Genomic DNA, 23,978 nt, shown 5'->3' on the forward strand with positions numbered 1-23,978 from the left:
CTGATGTGCACATCACAATATTTACAAGGAGTCCCACGTATTTTAGCAGACGTTAATTTTTGGCGAAAACCTAACCTAACGTTTGATAAAATGCTGACTTACCTATACTTTACACTGGGGTGGATTATGCTTGTACGACCACACGGTCGTCTCAGCAAGGTCATCCCCGTTTTCCATGGAACATCGCTGATTCCAGGGATGTTCCATGGAAAACACTGCTATCGCTGGAATAATTATCGCCCTTGCGATATGCGTTAGCATGGCGATCATTTTCAGCAATAGCCGGCGTTAAAAAATCTCTCACTATGTATGTTTTCACTGCTAAAATTAATTTGTCCCTTAATACCATACGTTTTCCATGAGCAGATCAAAAGATCATTTTGAATGCTTTCTGCCTCTGACAGATGTTAGGGCTTACAAGGGAAATTGAAATTATTTGTACAATATTGTTCAAAGGTGACTGGAGTAAATAAATGTTGTTCAGTAGACAAATCTTTGATAAGGCTAATTTTCGAATTGTCAAGCTCATTTGCGCTTAAGTGCTCTGGTTCCTTAAAATAAATTATTTTATTCAATGATTATGTAAAAACGGATTAATAATTACCTTGATCTGTTTATGTTAACATATTCGGATATTTACGTTTTGCGACTTGTGAGACTATGATTCCCCATGCGGCCAGATCTTCCTGCCTCACCCAGATTTTTGCTGTAATTAATTCTCTTGCCCAAGCTGTACGAGTTATTTATTTTTTAGGATTATTGCCTTGCATAAACCTCACACTAACAACTCCACTGGAATTCATATATTTTAATTCAGGAAAAAATCTCCATAATTTTAGGATGTTTTGACAATTTTAAATGAAATGTTTTCCTTCGGATTTGTATAGTCTGCATAAATTCAATTTAATGCTTTGAGGTTATTAATTATTGATACACTTTTGTGGTTGATTCCATTCTCAGATCATGAGGGAGATAATTTGCTTGTTACTCAAAGTTCCTTCTGTGGTCCTAATGTCCCATTTGTTGTGAAAGACATTGTATTAGCCTCTCTGGTGTTTTTGTTTGATCCATATCGTCCTCTGCATTTAAAATTAGTTATGGCGTAATCATTTCATTTGTTGGGGTTTGGACAAATTTGTGTCGATGTTGAAAGCGCCTTCACAAGGAGTGAGAGGCCATCAGTTGTATTTTTCACTATGTCGGTTGTGAAGGTTGCTAAATGTTCTGATAACTCATTAATATCTTGCTTCTCGATAACATTTATTGGGACATTTGGTCTTTGGCGACCACTTGACTTGAAGTTGGTATCGGCTTACTTTTCTTATGTGTTGATGCTGAGTTTCTTTCTTGCATCCGGTCATGAGAGAGCTCTTTGTTGCCTGTGCAGGTTAAATTAATATGGTCTGATAGAATCATTCATTTTACTCAGTTTTGTCTGGTCAAATGTTGAGAAAAACTTGTGATGGTTTTATTCGTTAACATTTGTTTTTAATTTCACTTAATTTGTGAATAGATTTGCATTTACATTTCTTCATTTCTTTAATGAGCATTTGCTTATATAGGGCTGAAATCCCTCATGGGTATCTCAGTATCTATATGGACGTTAACCAGTTTTTTAATTTGACCGACAGATGTCAATACTTTTTAGGGTAGACTTTCTTTTTTTTTGTGAATTATGTATTTGTGCTGATAACTCTCTTTTTGCTAGCCAAATCTTTTGATGTTTTCTTGGGCCCGGTTATGGGTAGATAAATACTGCATGGAAAAATAGTTTTATATCCTTAATAGGTTGATTTTGTATTTATTTTTAGAGTTTTATATATCGCAAACTTGGCCTGAATCGGGTATCAGAGCACCTTACATGTATGTATAGGCATTTATTTACATAGCACCAGTTACGTTACATGAGGACACACATTCATTTTTGTTAGGCACGGGGAGATTAAGTGATTTGCCCAGAATCACAGGATGTTTAGCGTCATTACCGAGACTCGAACCCGGTTCCTCCAGGTCCGAGGTCGAGCGCCCTAGCCCTTAGGCCAACTCCTCTCCCGGGAGAATTGGGGTCTTTGGCTCGATAAATACTACCCCAGTTTTGCTTGGGAGTAACTGTAACAAATTGGTAATATCATCCACCCACAAGGTGTTAATAATGCCTGATTCAAAGGACTTTAACATCTGTTCTATTTTTTCTACAGATTTTGAATTTTGCTGTCGAGTTTTTAATTCTATGTTTAATTTTTTTAATGGTGGCACTTGTTCTGTTAATAGTAATGATTGCTTTAAGAGATTATCGGATATTTTAGTTAGCGCTGAGCGTACGGGTCCCATGGGCATTTAGCACTGAATAAGCTGGTGAGTGCTGTCTTCATCTATTAGTTAGATGGCGTTTTGATCCGCGCGAAGATTAAAAAGCTTTAGTTTCTTTTGAAAGAAGTGAATTTTGTAAAGCTTGCCTTGCTGAAAGCCTATCCAGTTCGATTAATAAGTCAGAATTATCAAAGGAGGTAGCCAGCGAGGTAGTGTTTCCTTGATGTCCATCCTATATCTCTTTAGATCTTATCTGCTCATAGCCATATATAGAGTCCCTGTCACTGAATTTAATATATTTGGAACAGTATTTCTTTCGAGAAAAGTAGTAATAATGGTCATCAAGTTATTATTACAGTTTTTTAAGTATTAATGACTGAAATACATTTTTGCAGACATGAGTAATCACATGCCTTTCTCAGTCACCCTGCTAACTCAAAACACTCTAGGGTTGGGTGCTGTTTTGTAAGTCTCAAGCTAAGGTCTTTGTTATTGGTGATAGATTGCTCTTTATTTTGTTGTGTTTGAGCTATATAGGGACACCGCCATTTCGATTTCCAGGCTTGGGTCCTTCGTATCCCGTTGACTTGGAGGGTGTTTCTTTTTAAGTGCGTGCCTTGCAGATTTTGATGGTCTCTGAGGAGGTCTTTGCGATCAAGTTTCCATTCTGTGGTTAAAGTGGATTCTCCTGGGTGAATTTTCCTCTCAGTTGGCCTTGTTTATTTGGGTTTTCTTCCTCAAGAAGGTTCTTCATTGAGTGCTGTAAATCTCCTAGTTTGAATGTGGTTCAGTGTTTGACTCGTTAAGCACTCCACTGGTCCTGCCACCGGCTGCAGGCTGGAACCAAATCAGACCCCAGGCTGCACTTATTCTCCGCCAACGTGCAAAAACAGTGGTTTAGCGGCATGCTGTAGAACATCGCACACCAGGCGAGTTTGAGCACAACCTTCGCTCCCCTCCACACTGCATGCCACTCACCACTGATGCATAGACCCCCAACTCTAGGCTCCACTGAAGTCATAATGACACTGAACCACTGAAGATGGAGTATGGATCACACCAGACAGGATTGCTGGTTGCCACCAGTCGTAATGGCGATGAAAGCATCGGCCATTAAACAGATGCAAGCACTTGCTCATGGCTCATGCATGCTCTGGTACGAGCACAAAGGGAGTGGACCTCAGATGGTGGGCAAGACACAAGGACATGTATCAAACAAAGTATCCACAGTAGGCGAGTGGGGCCTAACTCTCCAATCTTCAGACCAGTGCATCGTGTTTCTGCTGAACAGGACCGCCTGGGTATTGTTGCGGTTTAGTTTTAGTCAATGGTTTCTCATTCAGCTGACAACTCCAAGCGTGCACAAATTAAAGATGGTTTGAGAGGTGATGATGTCATCAGATATAATAATAATGCCACTTGCAAAGTGTATGGCTGCTTCTAAAGAAGTGTCCCAGCGCTAGGAGGCTGGCCACAAATAAAGAAGAATGGCACCTACGTAGGGTTTTAACTGGATCCAAACAACCAGGATTTCAATGTTTTCCTAAAAATCCCTTCAGAGGGGGCAAGTCGGAGTTCCACCGGTAATGGCATGGATATAGAGATGACGAGTTGAGTGTCGTCTCCGTAGAATACAAGCTCAAAGCCAAGAGATCCGATGATGCCTGAGAAAGGGTGTAGGTATATGTTAAAGAGCACAACGCTTAAAGTGGAGCTCTGAGGGGGTCTGCAGGAGGCTTGTGAAGTGTGTAACAGGGAAAGCATGAGACAGGCTTAGAGCAACTGGAATGGAAGGACTGAAGCCAAGTGAGGGCGTACAAGCATAGGCCATGATTGTGGAGACTTGAGCTCGGTGGCATGTGACACCATGTCGAAGGCCGCCGACAGGTCTAATAGGATCAGGGCAGTGAAGGTCCCCTGATTCAGGTTGTGCCGTTTTTCATCAGTCCCTTGCTCACTTTGCCACTGGATTCCCGCAAGCCAGGCTGAAGACGGCTGGAATGCCAGAAACCGGTCCTCGGAGGCTTGTTTCCGGTCCAGGGAAGGCATGGCTTGGCAGTTCGGGCTGGACTGTTCCCATGAGGCACAGGGTCAGACTGATTTGCATATAGCCATGTCTGAACTGGGGTGGCAGAGTGGGCTAAAGAACGGTGATGGATTAAACCCAGATCTTTTGACTAGGTGTGAGTGTTTGATTGGTTCGGATGCTCCGTCCATCACCACCCCCTTTTGTACCGCTTTTCATCAGAAGCTGCAAGAAGAGCAGGGTCAGTGATCTGAGCAGTCCTGAATCCTGACTTTAAATCGTTCTAGTAAGAGGTCAGCTTTAAGGAAGCTGGACACCTGTTTGCTAATTCACTTTTCCAGAACTTTAGCTGTGTAGGGCACTATGGAGATTGGTCTATAGTAAGACAGAGTGCTAGGGTCTTCTGAAAGTTTTTTCAGGAAAGGGTAGAACGTGTGTAAGTTTCCAGACTGAGGTAAAATTGGTGGATGCCAGCAAAAGGTCGAAAAGATAAGCAGGCAGGAGCTAAAGCAGTCTGGCACAGTCTGAAGATGTGGTGGGGGCAGGGGGTGTGAGGCAAGTCTGACTTGATGGAGTGCATAATTTTAATAAGAGGTGTGTGAAAGTTGTGCGGTTTGCTGTAGCGTAATTATGCAAAATCACCATAAAACCATGCAAAATTATGCATAATTAAGCTAAATGCATCTCATACTCCAAAAATCACCCAAACAGTCTGAAATGTGATTTTGAGTTCCTTTCCGGTCACTTGCATTCAAAGCACTACCGCTTGCATTCAGATTTGTAGTTGCGTGCCCAAAAATTACCTGAACTGTACACTTGGATACAATAAAATCTACCTGAAATGCTGCTTGCGTTCAAAAATTACCCGAACGGTATATCTCACATTAAAATGTCTCTCCAAATTTACTGGATGTGGCATAATGGTATAATCTCAGTCGTTCTGCGTAAATTTTGTTACACAAATTTACCAAAATACAACAATTATGCCTGTGTGTCAGGTGTGGTAGCAAGAAGCTCTCACTTTTGTTACAGGGGGCTGATATTACAACATTGCTGCAAAACTGGCTCCCAGCAACCAAACCGGCCACCATGGGCACAAAACCAGCCCCCACCCCTCCGGTCCACCGGAGAAATGCCTGGTGCTCGCTAAGGCCAGTCCGGCCCTGGAGATGTTACATATGGAGTTGTTATCCAGTGATTCAACAGTTTTTTTCAGTTTTTACTGATTTCTACAGATTAATACAGACAGAAAACAAAATGTTTCCTGTCAGTTTTTGTCTTTTTCAATCAAAAAATGCTGAAAATTGTTCTTCTTGTGAGTGACTCTCCATGCTGTCTTTCGTGACTTCGAAGACAACAGCTGAGCAGATGGAAAGTGCTGGGAGTTAAAAAACAGGTTGAGATCCCCCTAAATACAGGCACATGTTTACCTATGAGTGAAGTGTTTGCCTTTTTTTGGCTGATTCATTTGTAAAAAAAAAACAGGACAGACATCAAAGTATAAGTGCATGTTTATCAGTTAAATATATGAGGAAATATACCATTTTACGACTTCATTTACTCTCAAACCACAAAATAAATATGGATAAATACCAATAAGGTGGCCCAAAAAAACATATGGATAAATACAGATGGAAGTGTTCAAAAAGAAAATACCATAATACCAGGAGCCCTACTTATAAATAAACATTCAATTCATTTGTAACACTTGTCCATTCCCTATTGACCTCACAGTACCCAGCAGTGAATTATCTGAAGACCTGAAACGTGTCTTCTTTACGATTTTGCGGTTTTGTGGAGGCTGTCCCACAGGCAGACACAACTTTGTAGATAAGACATGAAGTATTTTACCATCTTTTTTATGCATTTTACTCTATATTAGAACTGTTGGGAGTCACAACTCGAAAACTGTAAGGGCTAGCGGCATCCAGTATTCACAACCGTCCACCATTTTGCTACTCTTTCGTTACCTAAGGGTATATAGTAAGGTTTGTGCGAAAACCAGTGTGTTGTATCTTGTACTGTGTAGTCCTCTGTCTATGCTGACGTTCCTGTGACAACACATTAGTGTATGGTGTACACAGGGTTTTGTGCCAGTGTGTTACACGTTTGACTGCTGATCCACCACTTGTGGCTTGGGTTGAATTAGTCACCACCATAGCTCATCGAGGTGAAGCACTTTCCTGATAACACTTATTTTTACTTGCCGCTTGTGAATAAGCCTACCGGGGCAGATTTACTATAACTGGTGCATCCCCAGGGATACGCCAGTTATTGTGCGCCGCAGCTCCGCCACCCATGGTGCGCCGCATTTACAATGCGGCGCACCATGGCAACGGCAGCTTAAACGTGGTGCAAGTCCAACATAAATCTGCCCCACCATGCGTAACAGCAGGCCTCCAGTCGGCATTCATCTGCAAAATACAGAATTAACATCTCTGGTGGACGTTTATCTTTATTGACTGTGATAACCTGTGTCACACTGTAATTAGTTTGAATCCCTTGACACTACCTTCTTCGAGATGGACTGGAGTGCTCGACCACAGGTACCAGAGAAGATTCAAGAAAATCAGGGTCCTGTATCATCATTGCAGACCTAGTACTCATACCCCCATGTTGTGCAGGCAGAACCTGTACCATCACCTTAGGACCACCTGTATATTCTTTCCAGTAGACATGATCACAAAAAATGGCATGATAGTTGCGAATATTAAAAGAAAGTTGCATGTAGGAGAGGCTGTACTCTCTTCTCAGACACAAAAGCAATAATACAGTGGCCATCTTGGAATGGGAATATTTCATATTCAGCTTAACACTCTAGGACCTAATATGACATGGGACTTTTAGTCAATGTTACCATCAGATTATGATTCTGTTACCCCAGACTAAGCACCATTGTTTTGTCTCATAAACTTCATTACACCTACCTTTTTCCTTCTCAGTGACTTCTTGCTGTTTTTATTGGCAGAGCTCCCATTCCAAGATGGCCGCTTTCACTAGAAAGAAAATAAGTTGCCAGGTTCCCTAAGCTGATGGCCTTCCGCCTTATGCGGCTGCCTTACCTAGAACTCCAAGGCGGTAATTCATGGTGACCACGATTACGTTGCCGTAGGCGGCCAGCACGCTGCCATCGAACATGTTTCCTGTCCCCTCCATGTAGGAACCACCATGGATGAAGAGCATGACCGGCTTCTTCCCGCTGTCGCGGATATCTGTGGCGGGGAGAGAGAGGAACAAGAGGCGTGAACATCCTTCGATTGGATTGATCGGATGAGGCGGCTGTAGGCATAATCAACAAACTGGAAAGTGTGCGGTGGCCACATAGAACAGAGATGTAGAAAGGAAGTCGTGCGCATAGGAGGAGATCGATGGAGAAAGGAGAAGCTGGGAAAAGGGGAGAAGAAATGGGGGATAATCAGTAAGAATAGGGGAGGGAGAAGAAATCCGGAAGAGGAGGGCAGAGTATAGTTTGAGGGTGAAGACTGCGGTGGAGAGTGGAAGTAGGGTGGAGAGGAATGAGAAAAGTTGGGGAGGTGAAAAGTTGTGGAGAAAAGAGTTAGACATGGAGTAGAGGGGCCTGTGAAGGACACTGACGGAAGGAGGATGATAGTCCTGGACCAGCCCCACCCATCCACCTGAGGACATCCCCCTCCCTCCAGGGATTCAGAACAGGAAGGGACTCAAGAACTGACTCTTCGACTGAAGTCCCAAGCAGCCTGAGCCTAGCGCCTGGATACCCTCCTGGATGATTAGCGCGCTCTACAACTCCAGGACTGATTGAATGATAAATAGGGAATGGAAGACAAGAGTGTGGGTGGGTGGCGGGAGGGGGGGGGCAGGTGCGTCATTGAGAAGGTAAATGGGTCATAGGGATAAAAGTGTGAAATCACAGTGGGGGTCATGAGTGGTGGAGACAGAAATGGGGACAACATGGAAAGTACAGCGGGAAAGTTTGAGTGCAAGGAAAGATGATGGAGCGGGAGATGGACGCCACGAGTGAGGTAACTCCACCTCACTCTCCATCCCCCAGCTTCGTACCCCCCCCCCCCAGCCCCCCGCCAGACACGGACCCACAGAGAGTGGCCTCTTCACAAGCTCTGCTCCACACACCAGCACGCCGCGTGCCCGGGTTGCACGAGGTCACCAGCAGGTCTCGCTGTCCCCCCCCCCCCTCATCCATGCACGCGCACACGCGCGCTCCCCAGAAGGAGGAAGATGGAAGTACAAAATGTGGCGCTTCTCCTCCTCATTTCTTGTTGTTTCCTATCAGGTCACTCATTGTCTTAATCCTGGTTCCGTTGCCATGGGAACGGGAAGATTAATTAATCCGGTGCATTCGGAGAGCAGTAATTAGAACCCGCCGCGTGCTAATGAGGAGCGGCTGCTCTGGGGGCTCCGGGGGCTTCTGGGGGGGTCGGCAGCTGGAAGGAGCGCCTCGGACCCCTCGAGGGGGCTGCCAGCAGAGAGGCGCGTCTGGGATTGTGCATGCATCGCCCACCGACCGCGGCCGACGCACAGTGGAGGCCTGTGCTACTGGGGCCTACAAAGAAGCTTCAAGGCACTATCCGCTTCCAGGCGCCCTCCTGTCAGCAATGCTTAATACCTACCCACCAACCCCAGCCACCCCTCTGAGGGGCGGCCCTACTGGGGCCTGCAAAGGAACTGAAGGGGCTGGCGCTATCCGCTTCCAGGCGGCCTCTCTTGTCAGCAGTGCTTACCTACCCACCAACCCCAGCCATTCCTCTGAGGGGCGGCCCTACTGGGGCCTGCAAAGGAGCTGGCGCTATCCGCTTCCAGGCGCCCTCTCTTGTCAGCAGTGCTTAGTACCTACCCACCAACCCCAGCCATCCCTCTGAGGGGCGGCCCTCCTGGGGCCTACAAAGAGCATGACGTATCTGCTTCTATGCTCCTCTTCCAAACCAGTGACCATCTCTGCCTAGGTCTTACATTGTAGTGTTGGACCCTGTAGTAGTACACGCCTAGAGACCCTACTCATTGCACTGTGGAGGCCTGTCCTAGAGCTGACATTATCTGCTTCAATGCGCCCCTTTCAAGCCATCTATCTGCTCTGTATATTGCCTTTTAATACGTTCCTGACATGTACAAGCTCCAGAAAGTGTTCCGGGATTTTCACTCTTTTCGGGGAAAATTACATGGAGTAAATTCCTATGCCTACAAAACCCTACACAACCAAGGACCAGCCTACACCAATCAGCGCCTGAACTTCCACCAACCCTCCAGGCACCTGCGCGCTGTCCTTCCCTCTCGCTCGCTCACACCCCGCATCCGCCGAAGCAGCAGTGGAAGAATCTCCTTCTCCTACCTCGCTGCAAAGTCCTGGAACAACCCCCCCTTCACCTCTGGAACTCATCCTCTCTGTTGGAATCCAAGAAGGGACACAAGCCCTGGCTGTTCAACTCAACCCACCCTAAGCAGCAGGGTTCTCCGCTCCTGTGTACCCTCACAGGGGATTGGCCACGTGCGACAAGTCCCGTTTGATGGATACAGACTTCTGGTTTGTGCACGGAGTAGGGATTTCACTTGGGCCCAGAGGCACAGGGTCCTTTCAGGATTTTCAGGATATACCGGTTGGACAAATGCACATACGATGGATATAAGAGAACTTATTACATAGTTGCTGGCTATCCTAAAAGTCAGGAATTGATCTGGCCACCAGGATCGACTTTGGACACCCAACATAAGGGTCTCAATGGGGTTGGTAGACGTTAGATTTAATTTGGGCCTAAAAAAAAGACTTCACCGCTCATCTAAACTTGAAAAGGAAGGGATCACCCTGAGGGTGTGATCAGTCGGGGATTTCTGAATCTCAGGGTGTAGCCGCGAACGCCGGCTTGCCAAGCTTATCTTTCCTTCAGCAGTGGATTTCATGCCTTGCCAGAGCTTGGCCCAAGTAGGTAGCTCTCTTTGATGCAGTATGAGAGAACTCCCCCAATTCTCTTTTGGTGGACCGGGGCCCCATGCTTTGGAATGGGGAGTTTCTTTGGAGCACATCAAACGTCACTCAATGTTTGAGAGAGTTGGGGTGGACCCTGAAAAGGCAGTAGAGGTCAACTGATGAGGAGGCGGGGCAGGCAGGATAAAGCAAGGACCACAAAGGCTGCTGAGTAGAGATCAGATGCTAAAGCAGGATGTATAAGCTCTAGGAAAGCCCTAAAGCTAGCTCCAGCCAGACCTAAGAAAGACTGCAGAGGTGAGAGAAAGACGATTAACTGCAAAGTCTGCCTAAAACTTAGTGAGTTTTTATGAATGCTTTTCGTTTAATATAAGAGGTGGGATTGTATTCTAGTTATAGGCAGGGACGTACGGGCTTTTGGGGCCCTGGGCAAAACGTATTTTAGGGCCCCTTTTGGGAGCAGCTTTGCATTTATGATCCAATTTCAGCTCTTGCATGTCCTCTTTGGCCAGGTCACTGACAGTGCACAGGCAGACTGGTTCAAATTCGAAATATGTTTTCATCTAATATTCAGGTACAGTGATGTGTGTTTAATAATCTCTGCGATCCACGGCAATTTCACTTATGTGAGCTCCTGTTTTGGTCTAAAATGAACTTTTTTAAATATATGTTGAATGATGTTGAAAAGCAGAAACACAAGATTTCTCTGCAAAATGTCTGCAATAGAGTCCCACACATCACCTGCATTTAAAATAAATTGAAGGAACATGGTATTTAAAACTAACTGTGTTTACAAACCATTCAAGGCCATCAGGGCAGGACCGTGGGGAGAACAGAGGCTGATCTATCGGGGATCCCCCTGAAAGGCGGGGGCCCTGGGCCAGAGCCCACTTTGTCCATGCCTTAAACATCGCTGGTTATGGGTACAGACGCGCTATCGCGACATAGACATGCCAATGGGGTGAATGTGTGATACCCAAGATGGCTGCCGCCAGCTTCCCTCACCCCTACACACTCCTAAACATATGAGCTTCCTTTCTTCCCTGCAGAAGACGAGCTGTTTCCTGACGATGCTGGCACTTTTTATTTTCTTCATATCCCTCCACTGCTTGCCAAATCCCCCGGCTTCAGCAGCGAAACGCTGAGCCACGCAGAATGTTCTATAAGGCGCGGGAAAGCAAGAACTAAGGAGAAAAAGGCGAATGCAACCCTTTTGGGTGAGTCGTGAGGGCCGCGTGACGCCAGCCGAACAGGTGTGCCTGCTGGCTCCCGCGAAGGCTCTTAATTGAATTACTTTTCTGCAGGGGTTGTTTGGGGGGTTCATATGTTTCTTCTGACAGACGATGCTTCTCTTGCAGACAGAAGGTTTTGGCGGCGGCCATGAGGCTCCCTACACCCCAGGGGTCTGGGCAGGAGGAGTGTGGGGGCTGTGGGAGGTGCTTTACCATCTGCTTGTGAGAGGGGGCGCCACTTGGCAGCCCCTCCCCCCACAGCGCTGCCGGCGGGAGCGTGGGTGGTGTGGGCGGGAAGGAAGGGCTTGGGCTGTGAACACTCGTAGGTGAGTTTCCTTTCCGCTCTCCTCCATCCTTGCCTCGTTTCCTGGGAGGAGGCGCATGCGGGGTAGCCTGCCTCCAGGTGGCCTTTACCGTTTAGAGCTGGGGTGAATCGCCTTCTTGTGTGGCTCTGTGGTGCCCTGCAAGGAAAGGCAGGAGTGATTGACTTCCTAGTCTTCTAGGTCATGCTTCCTTTTCCTGGATGAGAAGTCTTGAACACCTGGCCTACATTTTTTGTGTGCAGTTTTATATAGCACAACCTCGACCCGAAGGTATTGGAGCGTTGTACATGAGCATCTTTTATAGATTACGCAAGCACACATTCATTTTTGGTATGCACTGGAAGGTTGGGTGATTTGCCCAGGATCACAAAATGTTGAAGCCGACCCGCAACTCAAACATGGTTCCCCAGCTCCAAAGTCAGTAGCTCTGGTTGTTATGCCACATCTTCTCCCAATGATGCCTAGCACCCTCCCTTTCCACCTCCAGGGATGCAGTCTATGTGGGGTATCCCATCTCTACAAGACAGCCCGCCCAAACTCAAACCTTTTTTTAAATTTAAAACACCCTTCATTGTTCTACCAGAGCAATCCTAGAAAGATAAGAACCAATTTGAGGCAAGTAGGAGGTCCCTAGACCCCCTCTCTGATTTGGCAGCTTTGCGGCCCTTCAGTAACAAAGCCCCTCCCAGCACAGAGATGCTTCACGCTCCATTTGAAGGGCTATGAAGTCCCACTGGTAGTGGAGAGAGTAGTAACTCTATTAGAAATCAGGTGCCAGGAGGTCATGAGCGATCACACCTTCTTAGGTGGTGGGACAGGGGCTAGTAATGCTCTGTTTGCAGAGATCAACAGAGAGTGGGAATGGGACCTTCTTCCTTTGCAGGACTAGGTGCATAGTCACAGTGTGCAGACTCCACAAAGGGAAGTTTTCACAGCTAGGCAGTGGAGACCACCTTGATACCCGAGGGCTTGCTTCAACTGTAGCCTCTTCACCAAGCATGACCAAGAACTGCCGTCCCTGTCAAGACTGGTATTCTGGCATGCAAAACAGATGATATACTGATGAGACTGAAGAACTCACCAGCCAGGGAAGAGGCTGAGGAAAGAGGTGTCATACTTCAAGACAGCCTGAGATGTATTGACAAGCTTTTAAAACTCTCTAAGACTGAGCATAAGCAGTTGGAGGAAAAGATGAAAGATCTAGAAGAATGGTTTAGGCGTAACAACATTAGCTTTTAGGTCTTCACACAGGCTGCTCAGTGGGACGTTCAAAGAATTTCCAGAGCGTGGGTTCATTGTCCAGAAGGCAATATTATCTGTTGATGAAAGAAATTGCCGTGATAAAGTTAATTTCTTTACTGATAATAAGGCAGAATTTTGTGAACACATCCCAGGAAGGGAAATAATTCTGTAGAATGCCATGAAGAGACAAATGAACAATAATTAATATGTTATTGGTGGCGGCAGTGTTTCTACTGTTCAAATGATGCTAACCATTTTAGGACATAACTCTTGTGGCAGCTTGCCACTGATTCCTGTTGCAGTGGTGAGTGTAACTGGATTGAATTAAACCAAGTAGAACCTTTACTCTGGTGTTGATTTTGGGGACATGATAAGTTAAGACGTGTTTCCGTCCTCTTCCATGCACATTCAGAGAAAGAGTTTCTGCACTGACAGTAGTGGTGCTTCAGTGTGGAGAGACGAGCATTGGGGTACCGATGCTGATAAGTATCAAGCACTTTCTGCATTGCTTGGGGGCTAGGCAATCAATAAGAAGGTCCTGCACCTTTTAGCTTGGTGTGGATAGCACGTGCCAATCCTATGTTTAAAGACTTTGCTGGAAAATGGCAAAAGGGCTCTGTCACTTTCCTAGCTCAGCATGGCTGAGATTGGGATAATTCTACGCTCATTATGCTAGAAAAGCAGACTACTGAGGTGACAGATTTTGTTAGCTGTCTGGCCTGTTAAGTGTGAGGACATCAATACACTACACATAGGGCATACGGGGCATTTGCCGCTTTTTGGCAGCTAACCCGCATTCACCAAACTCTATATCCACCCCTTAGTCTGTTCAAGTGACAACTCAAATATTTAGTGCACACCTATATATTACAGATTGCCAATTAGAGAATAAAGTCCAGTGCCTGAGTACTATAAACCTCCAACCAAAGCCAAATCTAATCCAATGTAATTCCATATCTAAGACAAATTTACTTAACAATAATGAAGCTCAGATAATCCCCCAAGAACCTAAGCTGAACCCTCAAGACCCAGTCTCCAACACAAAATACCACCTGCTGGAACTGAAAAACCTTTGTTTCAGCAACAAATAGCCCCACAAATCAAACTCCCAGCTTAGTTTTAAAGACACTGTAAACATAGAAAGAAGAAAGCGATCAACACTAAATAGCCACAAAGCCATCCTACCAAAATCAACAGCAATGAAAGGTTCATTAGAAAATCAAGGAACTGCCCAAAGCCTGTGCAATACTGCAAGAGTGATCTTTACACTGAAAGGATCTGGAGAGCTACTGGGAAACAAATACCCAATATTTAATGCCAGAGATGCTAACTGGACGAAAGACTTTAAGCTCAGCATCAAAGATCGTCACTTCTCAAAGGAACAACTAAAAAGACATCCTAAAATAAAAAAGAAACTTTATGAACGGTATTAAGCTTTACAGTAAAGATGCTCCTAACACAGTATCAAAGATATTTTACTCAATGAAAAAGGTGTCCTACCTGAAATTGCAACTGATCCACAACTCAGCATCTCACTCAACATCAAAGACTTCAAATTCAACCTTAAGAATTCCTCTACTCAACTGAAGAACACACAAAACTGTTAATGTATACTTTTTAGAGTATAACAGTCTGAATTGAACTTTCGTATTCAATTTGAAAGGCCATCAAATTAATGAATGCCCTAAGTATCAAATGCAATCTGCCTGCATTGTAACCTGTAAAAGTACCAAATGAAAATAAAAATACACCTTTTTAATAAAAAATATACAGTATGAGAGCAAGGACATCGCACCCTGTGACACAAGGTCTACTTTTTGCATTTATACATTTTTGCCTCAGTAGCCGGGAGCACTTTTACGCTGTATGTCTATTAATGTTTTGTAGCTCTGATATGGTTTTCCTCAGTAAACATATATCAAACATCACACACCACCAACTCCAAATACTGCATATTCAATAAGAAAGATTTACAGCTCAACAATTAGGACTTTGAACTCAAAACCTTAAAATTGCAATTCAACAAAAACGCAAATAACTCAGCTTAGCACAACTGTGACACAACCCCTCAAAACAATAATTGAATGTTAATATCTTAGATTCAATGTGAAAATCCTTATTTAAAGTTAATGTCCAGACCAAGTAAACATGATACTCAGTGTTACAGAACACCATCTCCAAAAAGCAAGACTCTTAAAGTACCTCCCAGGGATCTAACAAAAGTTCCTGAATAAACATGAGAACCCAAGTCCTAATATTAAAATATGAATCATTGCATCTATTTAACTAAGATCAAAGTCTGAACATGCTGCAAGTTGAACAACAAGACAACTGCTTGATTTTGTTTCAATGGAGGAATAGCTAGAATAAAATATTTTACATTTCAAATCAATGCTGTATTTGATGTCAGAGGTCCTCACATTTGAAATCCAAGCTTCCATTAATTAAGTGAAAGCCCATACTTTTAAAATCAGTGTTTCCTTTACAAATACTATCCCACCCACATCAAAGAATATCACATTCAAACACAAAGACAAAGAAGTAAATGATATGTCCACAAACGCTTCAAAATTCTCCAGAGTACATATCGGAGGTATTGGACAGCTACCTTTACTGTGTGGTCATCACATGTTTTTTGCCTTTTGTTGAACTCTATATTTTGCTGGCTTTAGAACTCTGTGCACTTTGCCACTGCTAACCAATAGTAAAGTGCCTGTGCTCCCACTTCAATCATGATAAAATAGGCATACTCCTAACACGCATATTTAACTTGTCTATAAGTCTCTAGTATAGCGTACAATATGTACCCAGGATTTGTAGGTTAAATGTCACAAGTGGACTGAAGCAACTATGGGGGAATCCACTCCAGTGACAGTGCTTGACTGCAGCTGTGTAAAAAGTATAATTCGACCTCACAAAACAAACCCTTTTGACAGGTAAAACCCCTACTTTTAAATATTCATAAGCCAACCCTTGCTGCTCACAAGGTAGAGTGAATGGAATTTTAAAACAGGAGAAGTAGAAATTAAAAGTAAACATGTCAGTATGGTGACTAGCAGCCCATATCTATTTTCACAAGAAGGCTGGCTGGCCCACACAGAAAAACTGGGCGGTAATATTAGCAATACTGTATCTCCCGAAAGGAGCCAGCTAGAATAATGTTTAAACAACTAATTCAATTATTATTGAAAATCTGATTCAATGGTAAAGTCAGGTTTTTTAAAATAAATATTAAGGAAAATTATTTTTGAGAAAGTTACAGTTTCACTGCCTAAAGTTATTGGGGCTAATTTGCATTTTGCTCTCTAACGTCTCTGTCCAGGGATTAACATTTGAATAGGTGTGGAAAAAGGTGTGAAATTCATATCAGGAGTGACACAATAGGTCATTGTGATTGGCAGATTGGCCTGGATGGGCAGGGATAACTACTTTGAGTTCAGCAGAAGGGTGGGGAATGTAAGCATCCTTTGTGACATTACACTGTCAAACCCTGCTTCAGTGTCAAAGGCTGTTTGACAGGCCTTCTGGGTTTATATATCACACTTTGGGGCACATGTGAAAGGAAGGACACAGGTGGCCAAGATAATTCAAATGTATCTACTGTTTTTGTTGCAGGGAAACCCTACTTTTGTCCTACTAGACGTCTGTCTCTGGATTTTGCATATAACACTTGGGGTGTGCTTGAAAGGAAGGAAACAGGTTGTCAAGACAATTCCTGGGTATCCACTGTCTGGTTGCTAGAAAACTCTGCTTCTGTAAAACCAGACTTCTGTCTTTGGTTTATAATAGGCGCACTGGCTGCTGCAAACTGGATTTTAGTATGAGATGTGGAAGGCCACTAGGATTACCGTGATATGCTTCCCACACACCACCAGCTCTCACAGCCCAAGTTTAATGTGGCAGAGACTTTCACCATCTTGTAAATGCCCAAACTGGGTAGGGTGGGCCACAGGAACATTTACCCCTTCGGTTAGGCTCCTTTCCTCCACCAACTGATTCCAGTCACAAATGTAGCATCTCCAGGCATCCACTCCAGAACACTGTTTGACCCGAGAAAGAACAAAAGAGCACTGGGCCTGCTGTCTGTGACCTGGACAGAGCAGTAAAGGAATGGACCTGCTACCTCTTGTATCCTAGACAAAGAAATGGACTTCAAGGGTCATAAGGTTGACCTCCTGTTCAAGCTAAAGGGACACAACAAGCTGCAAGAGGCTTTCCCTGCAAATGCCCAGCTGACCAGTGGCAAATGGACCTGTACTGGACCCTGCAGTTGGCCTCTGCCTGATGCCCTGTGAGTTTCTAAGTGCCTCCCCTGAGATTTGGGGGGGCTTTAGAAATGTATCCCTGTGTTCAATTGGGAGTTAACATACAAAGAAGGTAAAGTCTTTGACCAGGATGAAACTGGTGGATGTGTCCGACCCATGCTCCACCAGGGTCACCCTCAATTTGTGCCTATGTCCTGGTCTACTGCCATGATTGACTATCATTGTCAGTTTGTGCCTTTTGGTACTATTGCGATTTGAAACTTTAGCATTTCCGGTTTCCCTTAATGCATTTTTGTCATTTTGGTGTGATTTTATTATATTTTACTTGGTTTGGGATTTTTTTATTTTGGATTTTTACTTTATCACAGTTTTGGTAAATACTTTACACACTGCCCTAAGTAAAACCTGTCTGCTTTTTGTCATGGATACCAGGGGGTTTAGCTCAGGTTAATTTAGTGCCTTCAAGGGTTAACCCGGACAAATGTGTTTATTGCTTCAGGAGGGTAGTCACCCTCCTTAACTAATAACCCAATTTCTTCCATTGTTGTTCAGTGGTGAGATCCAGTACTTTTGTTTCGCACCACCACACCCTAATTTAGGTTATAAATACAAATCTGTTTTTAAATTGACAGCATAAACCGAGTTTGTGGATCTTTAAGTGGCTTTGGTTTTAATTGGGCCATTTTTTATTTTTTCTAAATTATTTGCTTATACTCAATTTTTTCACCTTAAGTTTTTGGAAACATCGAGTTGTATAACTGAATACATTGTATAAATAAATAATTGTATAAATGCATAACTGAAACTTACTAATTGGAGAGGTTTTTTTACTTTCCCTAAAATAACACTATTGCTGTGGTAGTCAAGGGCTACACCACCCCCATAGGGACCGGTTTATTGTTTAGATATTGTCCCGCCCAGCTCCCTGGGCTACTGGGTCGTCCCCTTTTTCTTTTCAAATAAAGACCCAAGAGAGGAGCCAGCCAGAGTTGGACCCGAGTTCCAAAAGGGCCTCTGGGTCCAATGACAATAAAGTGCCTTGGAGAGGTAAAAGAGTCCACGTCCCCAGAGACCTGGTGGATAGCTTTGTAGCTGGGAATGACATAGTTACGTGATTTACAACATATGCGGTGACCCTGCATATAGACAGTGTACATACCCACTGCAGGGAGGGATAACCTGTTGACTATTGTAGCTGACCAGATTAAGTAGCCCCCATGAAGGAAGCATTTATTATTAAGTTTGGTCTGGCCCTTGAAAAGTATCGCCTGAAGTTCAGGGATAGCCAGAAGCAGTCACAACAGTCATTATTGGATTTTGTTGATTCTTTTAGGAAGGCGTTGGATGGTTGGGTGAAAGGAAGCAAAGTGAAAGATTATGATAGGTTTAACAGTTTGGTTGTGAAGGAGTACATTTTAAGTAATTGATTTACAGAAGTGTGCCAGCTCACTATGACCAGAGGGCTTAGGAAGGAAGCTGACCCCTGGATCAGCACCAAAGTGTTAAAAAGGAACTTTTAAGTGACTACAGCAACAGAGGTTCAGGTCCCCCCTCCCAGGAGGGGAAAGGTCAGGTTAATACAGAAAAATTCCCAAAAGGGCCCTGAAAGAGTTTGGAGGGAAAAGATCCCCATTCCCCTTTAGGGCATAGGAGGGGAGATTTTCATGAGTGAAAGCCATTTTACCCGCCCTGGTGTTATGACTGTCTCTAGTGAGGGCATAAGAAGGAGGGCTTTGTATGTCCCAGGAAGCCACCTACAGATGGGGCTTCTACAGCGGTGATCAAAGTAGCCATTGGGGAGGTAAGTACCAGGAGAAGAGGATGGGGCATGCTGTGGTTGACCCAGAAGGTAAGATGGTAATCCCTGAGGGAAGTAGGTATCACTTTCAGAAAGTCCGAGGGAATGGGGTCACTGCTCTAGGGGATACTTGTGCCCGCCAGACCATGGTGGTAGCAAATCTGGTTTCGTCACAATAGTATCTGCCAGGACAAGTCTGTAGGGTAATGCAAGCCCTAAACAGGACTTTTTCTGCCTCATCGCTCTGGTATTCCTAGAATGGGAGGGGGTACTTGCCCAGAGGAAGGCCATTATCAGTCCCCTGATACCCATTTACTACATCCTTGGTAATGAGCTCCCATAGGTGAGAAAAGAGCAAGGCGTGGCGGCCAACCAGCGTCTGACAACTAACATGGAATCCTGCAGTTATTGTCTCTAAATGGAGAGTACAGATGCTCAGATGAAAAGTAAGGAGTAGGGGGTGGATGCCATTCACAGAGGGAGGACCAGAGGTTCAGGGGTTACAACCTGTGAGAGGAGAGTGCACAAAGGCTACACTGGTAAGGCTACATATGACCTGGAGGTGCTGCCTGCACGGTCACAGGGATAGAGGACCGGTGACCTCCACCAGTCCAACCTTTCAACAACACTGAGTGTGTCACCTTTGAGGGGGACTATGTGTCCACCTAAGAAGTCCTCGACTGCCAGGCACATGTTCAGTTTCGGGATACAGACCTTGAGCTGGGGAGTCAGGTTCAGGGTGGTACTCCTTAGATGGTGAAAGTCCATAGAGAAACACAGGAATGCAATGTTAAATACTAAAACTGTATCTCGGGAAAGGAAGCAGCTAGAAAATAATTAACTCACTGATTTTAACAGTTATGAAAAATCCAATTGAATGGTGATAAATATTAAGGAAAAGTAACTTTTAGAAACATACATTTTCCATGCCTGAGGCTGCTCGAGTCTAATGGGCATTTGCTCTCCAACTTCTCTGAGTCAGGGATTAGCATTTGAATAGGTGTGAAAAAAGTGTAAACCACCTCCGAGGAGCAACACAATAAGGCACTGTGATTGACAGGTAAACCTAGATGGGCAGGGATGAGTCTTTTGAGCTCAGCAGAAGGGTAGAGGCTGTGAGGACCCTTTTTTACATTACACTGTCAAATCCTTTTTGAGTGTTCAAGCCTGCTTGACAGGCCTGCTAGGTTTACATAAAACACTTTGGGGCACACTTGAATGGAAGCAAACAGAATGCCAGACAATTCTTATGTATCCTCTGATTAGTTGCTGGGAAGTTTGGCTTTTGTCTTACACTACATCAGTCTCTGGGTTTGCATATAACACTTGGGGTGCACGTGAAAGGATGGATAAAGGTTGCCAGGACAAATTTCGGGTGTGTACTATCCAGTTGTTGGAAAACCCCGCTTTTATTCTACTAGACATCTGTCTCTGGGTTTATTATGGGTACAGTGGCTGCTTCAAACTGAGAATTAGTGTTAGATGTGGGAGGAAACTGGGATTACCACATAGTACACTAGTCACACAAGCATGCAGGCCTCAGAACCCAAGTTTAGTGTAGCCGAAAACCTTTGTCATCTTGGAAAAAAACAAAGAGGGTAGAATTGGTCCTGGGAACCTTTACTTTGTTGGTTAGCGTGTGTCCAGGAGTCATTCCCACTCAGTAGGTGGTTTCAAGCAAAAATGTGGCATCTCTGCATACTCCTTCCGCAATCCTGCCGGACCTGAGGAAGACTTGAAGAGGACTGGACCTGCTGTCTGTGTCCTGAAAGGAGCCTTGAAGGACTGGACCCGCTCCTTCTTGTACCCAAGACAAGAAATAGAGTTCACGGGCTGACCTCCTGTTTATGCTGCAACTGCCCATCTGACCAGTGGCAACAGTACCTGGACTGTGCTGTTGGCCTCTGCCTGATATCCAGGGAGTCTCTAAGTGCCTCCCCTGTGTCCTGGGGGCTTTAGAAGTGTACTCCTGGAGTGGATTGGGACTGAAGGACTAAGGGTCTAATTTATATCTTGGCAGTAAGGATAGTCCATCGCAACGGAGCACCCTTGCTACCAAGATGATGATCCACTCGCCCAACTTAAATGTGGACAGAGCATAGTATGGCCACAGGGAGGACTACTCTGTCTCCGCCATGGCCAAACTTCTCTGACAATTCAACGGAGTAAGGGCTGTTGAAGAACGGGCTATATATCCAGCCACCTAATTTAAATGGGTGAACATATAGGCATTTTTTATTGCCCGTCACCGCCAGGCAAACCCTGCTGGTAAGGGGCAGTAGAAAACTGAAAATGCCCCCTAGCCATGTGAGAAAGCTGCCATGGTGATGAAGCATTCCTTGTTTTATTTTCAAAAAGATCATACTTTGGGATTTACTTTTTGATAATAAAAATAAAATACATTTGACGCGTGGCTCCGTCATGTTGACAGAGCAGTCTGTACAACTTTAAAAAGCATTGACAGGAACCGCTGTGATGGCGATTCTTGCTAATGCTTTAGAAATGACTGCTGGCTTGGCGGTCATTCCTACATTTGACTGATGGGGACTCTGTGAAGGTAATGGAGTCATATACTCTGTTGCCCTGACGAAGTTAACCCTGTCTGCTAAATAATAAATAAGACATTCAGTCAGAAGGTAAAATCTTTAATCTGGACAAACCTAGTTGGTGTATGAAACCGGTGCTTCATGACTGTCAGCCTCAAATGACTATCATTGGCTCTTTGTGCTTTTTGGCATTTTTCCTACTCAAAACTTAAAAAATTCATATCTTTGCTTCCGCTTGTTGGAGTTTTGTCATTTTCATGTGATTTTGTTTATTGGATTTTACTCTACTTTTTCTAATTCAGTTTGATATTTGTATTGTTTTTTATTTGTCTTTATTACTGTTTCAGTGCTTAATAAATACTTTACACACTGCCCTACGTTGAGCCTGCCTGCTCTGTGTTATAGCTACCAGGGGGCGAACTCAGGTTAATTTAGTGACTTTGAGGGCAACACCCTGACAAGGTTTTTGTTTATTACTTGGGGGGATAGTCACCCCCTTTAACTACTAATCACATTTCTTTTGGGAGGCCTCCATATTTCCCACAAGAGGCCTCCTCCATCATCAAGCCCTACAAACTTCACAAACAGGCCTCCCAACTCAGCAATCTAGGTTTCTGTCTCCGCAAAAGTGGCCTGCCGAGCATCACAACGAAGGCTTCAACAACTCCAAACAAGCATGCCTAATCCGACTTCAATAAGAAACCCCTCATCTGTATTGGAGATCAGAAACTAGAGACCTGAGACCACTGAACAAAAACATTCAACATGTCAAATTAATGTAACATAAATGATTATCAACACAACAAAAAGCTCCAAACATAACAACAAAACTACTACCTCAACCTCAAACACTTCCAACGCCATAACAAACACTCTTAATTCAAAAATCAAATATTTAAAATTACTCACAACTCCCCTTAAATACTTTCAGTACAAAACCACAGAATTGCAACTCATAAACAAACACTTTGGCCCTAATGTATGTCATTCCTGGTACCAAAAACCTTACTATAATGTCCCAAATCCAATATGAACCCCTAATTTAACAAAAGCCAAAACCCAAAACAAATGGTTCCCAAACTCTACTCTACAGAATATAAACTTAACATCATAGATTCATCTCCAGGAAGCTAGCAAAAGAAGAGAGCTGTGCACAAAGACCCCAATTCTACATTAAAAGACTGTGATCAACATCAGTATATTCCAAATCAACTTCACAAATCCACAAATCACATGGTAATGCTTCAAAAAAGGGATTCCCCAACTAATAGGGTTCCATTTGTAATAAAATGATATAATAAGCTACACCCCTGAATTGGAATTCCAAGTTTGTACATCCATACATTTGGAATCAATGGCCTTCATGTTTTAAGTCAAACCCTGCACATTTGAAATCAGTGTCACTCACATTTGAACTCTACAGCCCACATATTAAAATGAATTAATAACTTAATATACAGAATTGAAGACAACAGTTTAAAAACACTTTAACTAAAACATCAGAATTGTACGCATGTGTGTCACTATGTGTACAATACCATTCGACTTCACAGTATGAGGTTTCAAACCTGTGACCTACCTCAAAAAGAGTGTTAAGGAGCTCTTTGCCAAAAATGTACCCTCAAACATCATTAATACATTTTAGTTCAAAGTAGCCCATCTGTTCTAAAATGAAAACTTTTCAAAGCAGCACTACAAAATTCACCCAATTGAAAACACGCCACCTATTAAACATTATGATCTCCCAACAAGGTCCTCAAGCTAAGCATTGCTTTTATCCATCCTGTAATATTCAAACACCCCCAAATCAAGATTGAACTCAGCAAATCCACTAATAAAAACTACTAAATGAACACATTATAAAATCCTCAAAACAAAGTTTAAAATTGTCACAATGAAGCTGGATAATCACTCATTTCTGAAACTCTTTTACATCAACATAAAGTCCATCGCCACATAACTGAATACTGAAATGTCGCTAAGTTCAGGCATGAACTTCTTCAAATCATCATTAAAGAGAGATAAATGAATGCAAACAACTTCAAAAACAACGCCCAGATCCTACAATCTATCAAAGTTAAAGTCTTATAACACAATGCTGAAGTACAAATAATAAGATTTAAAATCTCTCCAAATTGCACCAGTGACCCATAAAGCAAGGCTAAATACGTCACAAACCATGTATAAAGTCTACAAACAAGAAAAGTTTAGGGACACCGTGCATCTGTGCAGTAGTTTCTGGTTTTTCCATTTACATTGCTCTTGAAACCTTTTCTCGATTTGAGGTGAAATTGTGTAGTATTGCATTTTGGCGTTGTTGTT

At 43.7% G+C, this 23,978-nt stretch overlaps 1 protein-coding gene across 1 annotated transcript in view; it reads right to left on the minus strand.

The window, feature by feature from the left end:
* Window positions 1-23,978, minus strand: part of NLGN2 (neuroligin 2) — a 441,061-nt gene that overhangs the window by 41,943 nt on the left and 375,140 nt on the right. The window contains exon 4 of the mRNA XM_086946145.1: window positions 7,399-7,548. Coding sequence (XP_086802271.1) covers window positions 7,399-7,548 — 150 coding nt within the window. The remainder of the gene's footprint in view (window positions 1-7,398; window positions 7,549-23,978) is intronic.

This window comes from Lissotriton vulgaris, chromosome 12, assembly GCF_964263255.1.
Source record: "Lissotriton vulgaris chromosome 12, aLisVul1.2, whole genome shotgun sequence".
In the NCBI taxonomy this organism is placed as follows: Eukaryota; Metazoa; Chordata; class Amphibia; order Caudata; family Salamandridae; genus Lissotriton; species Lissotriton vulgaris.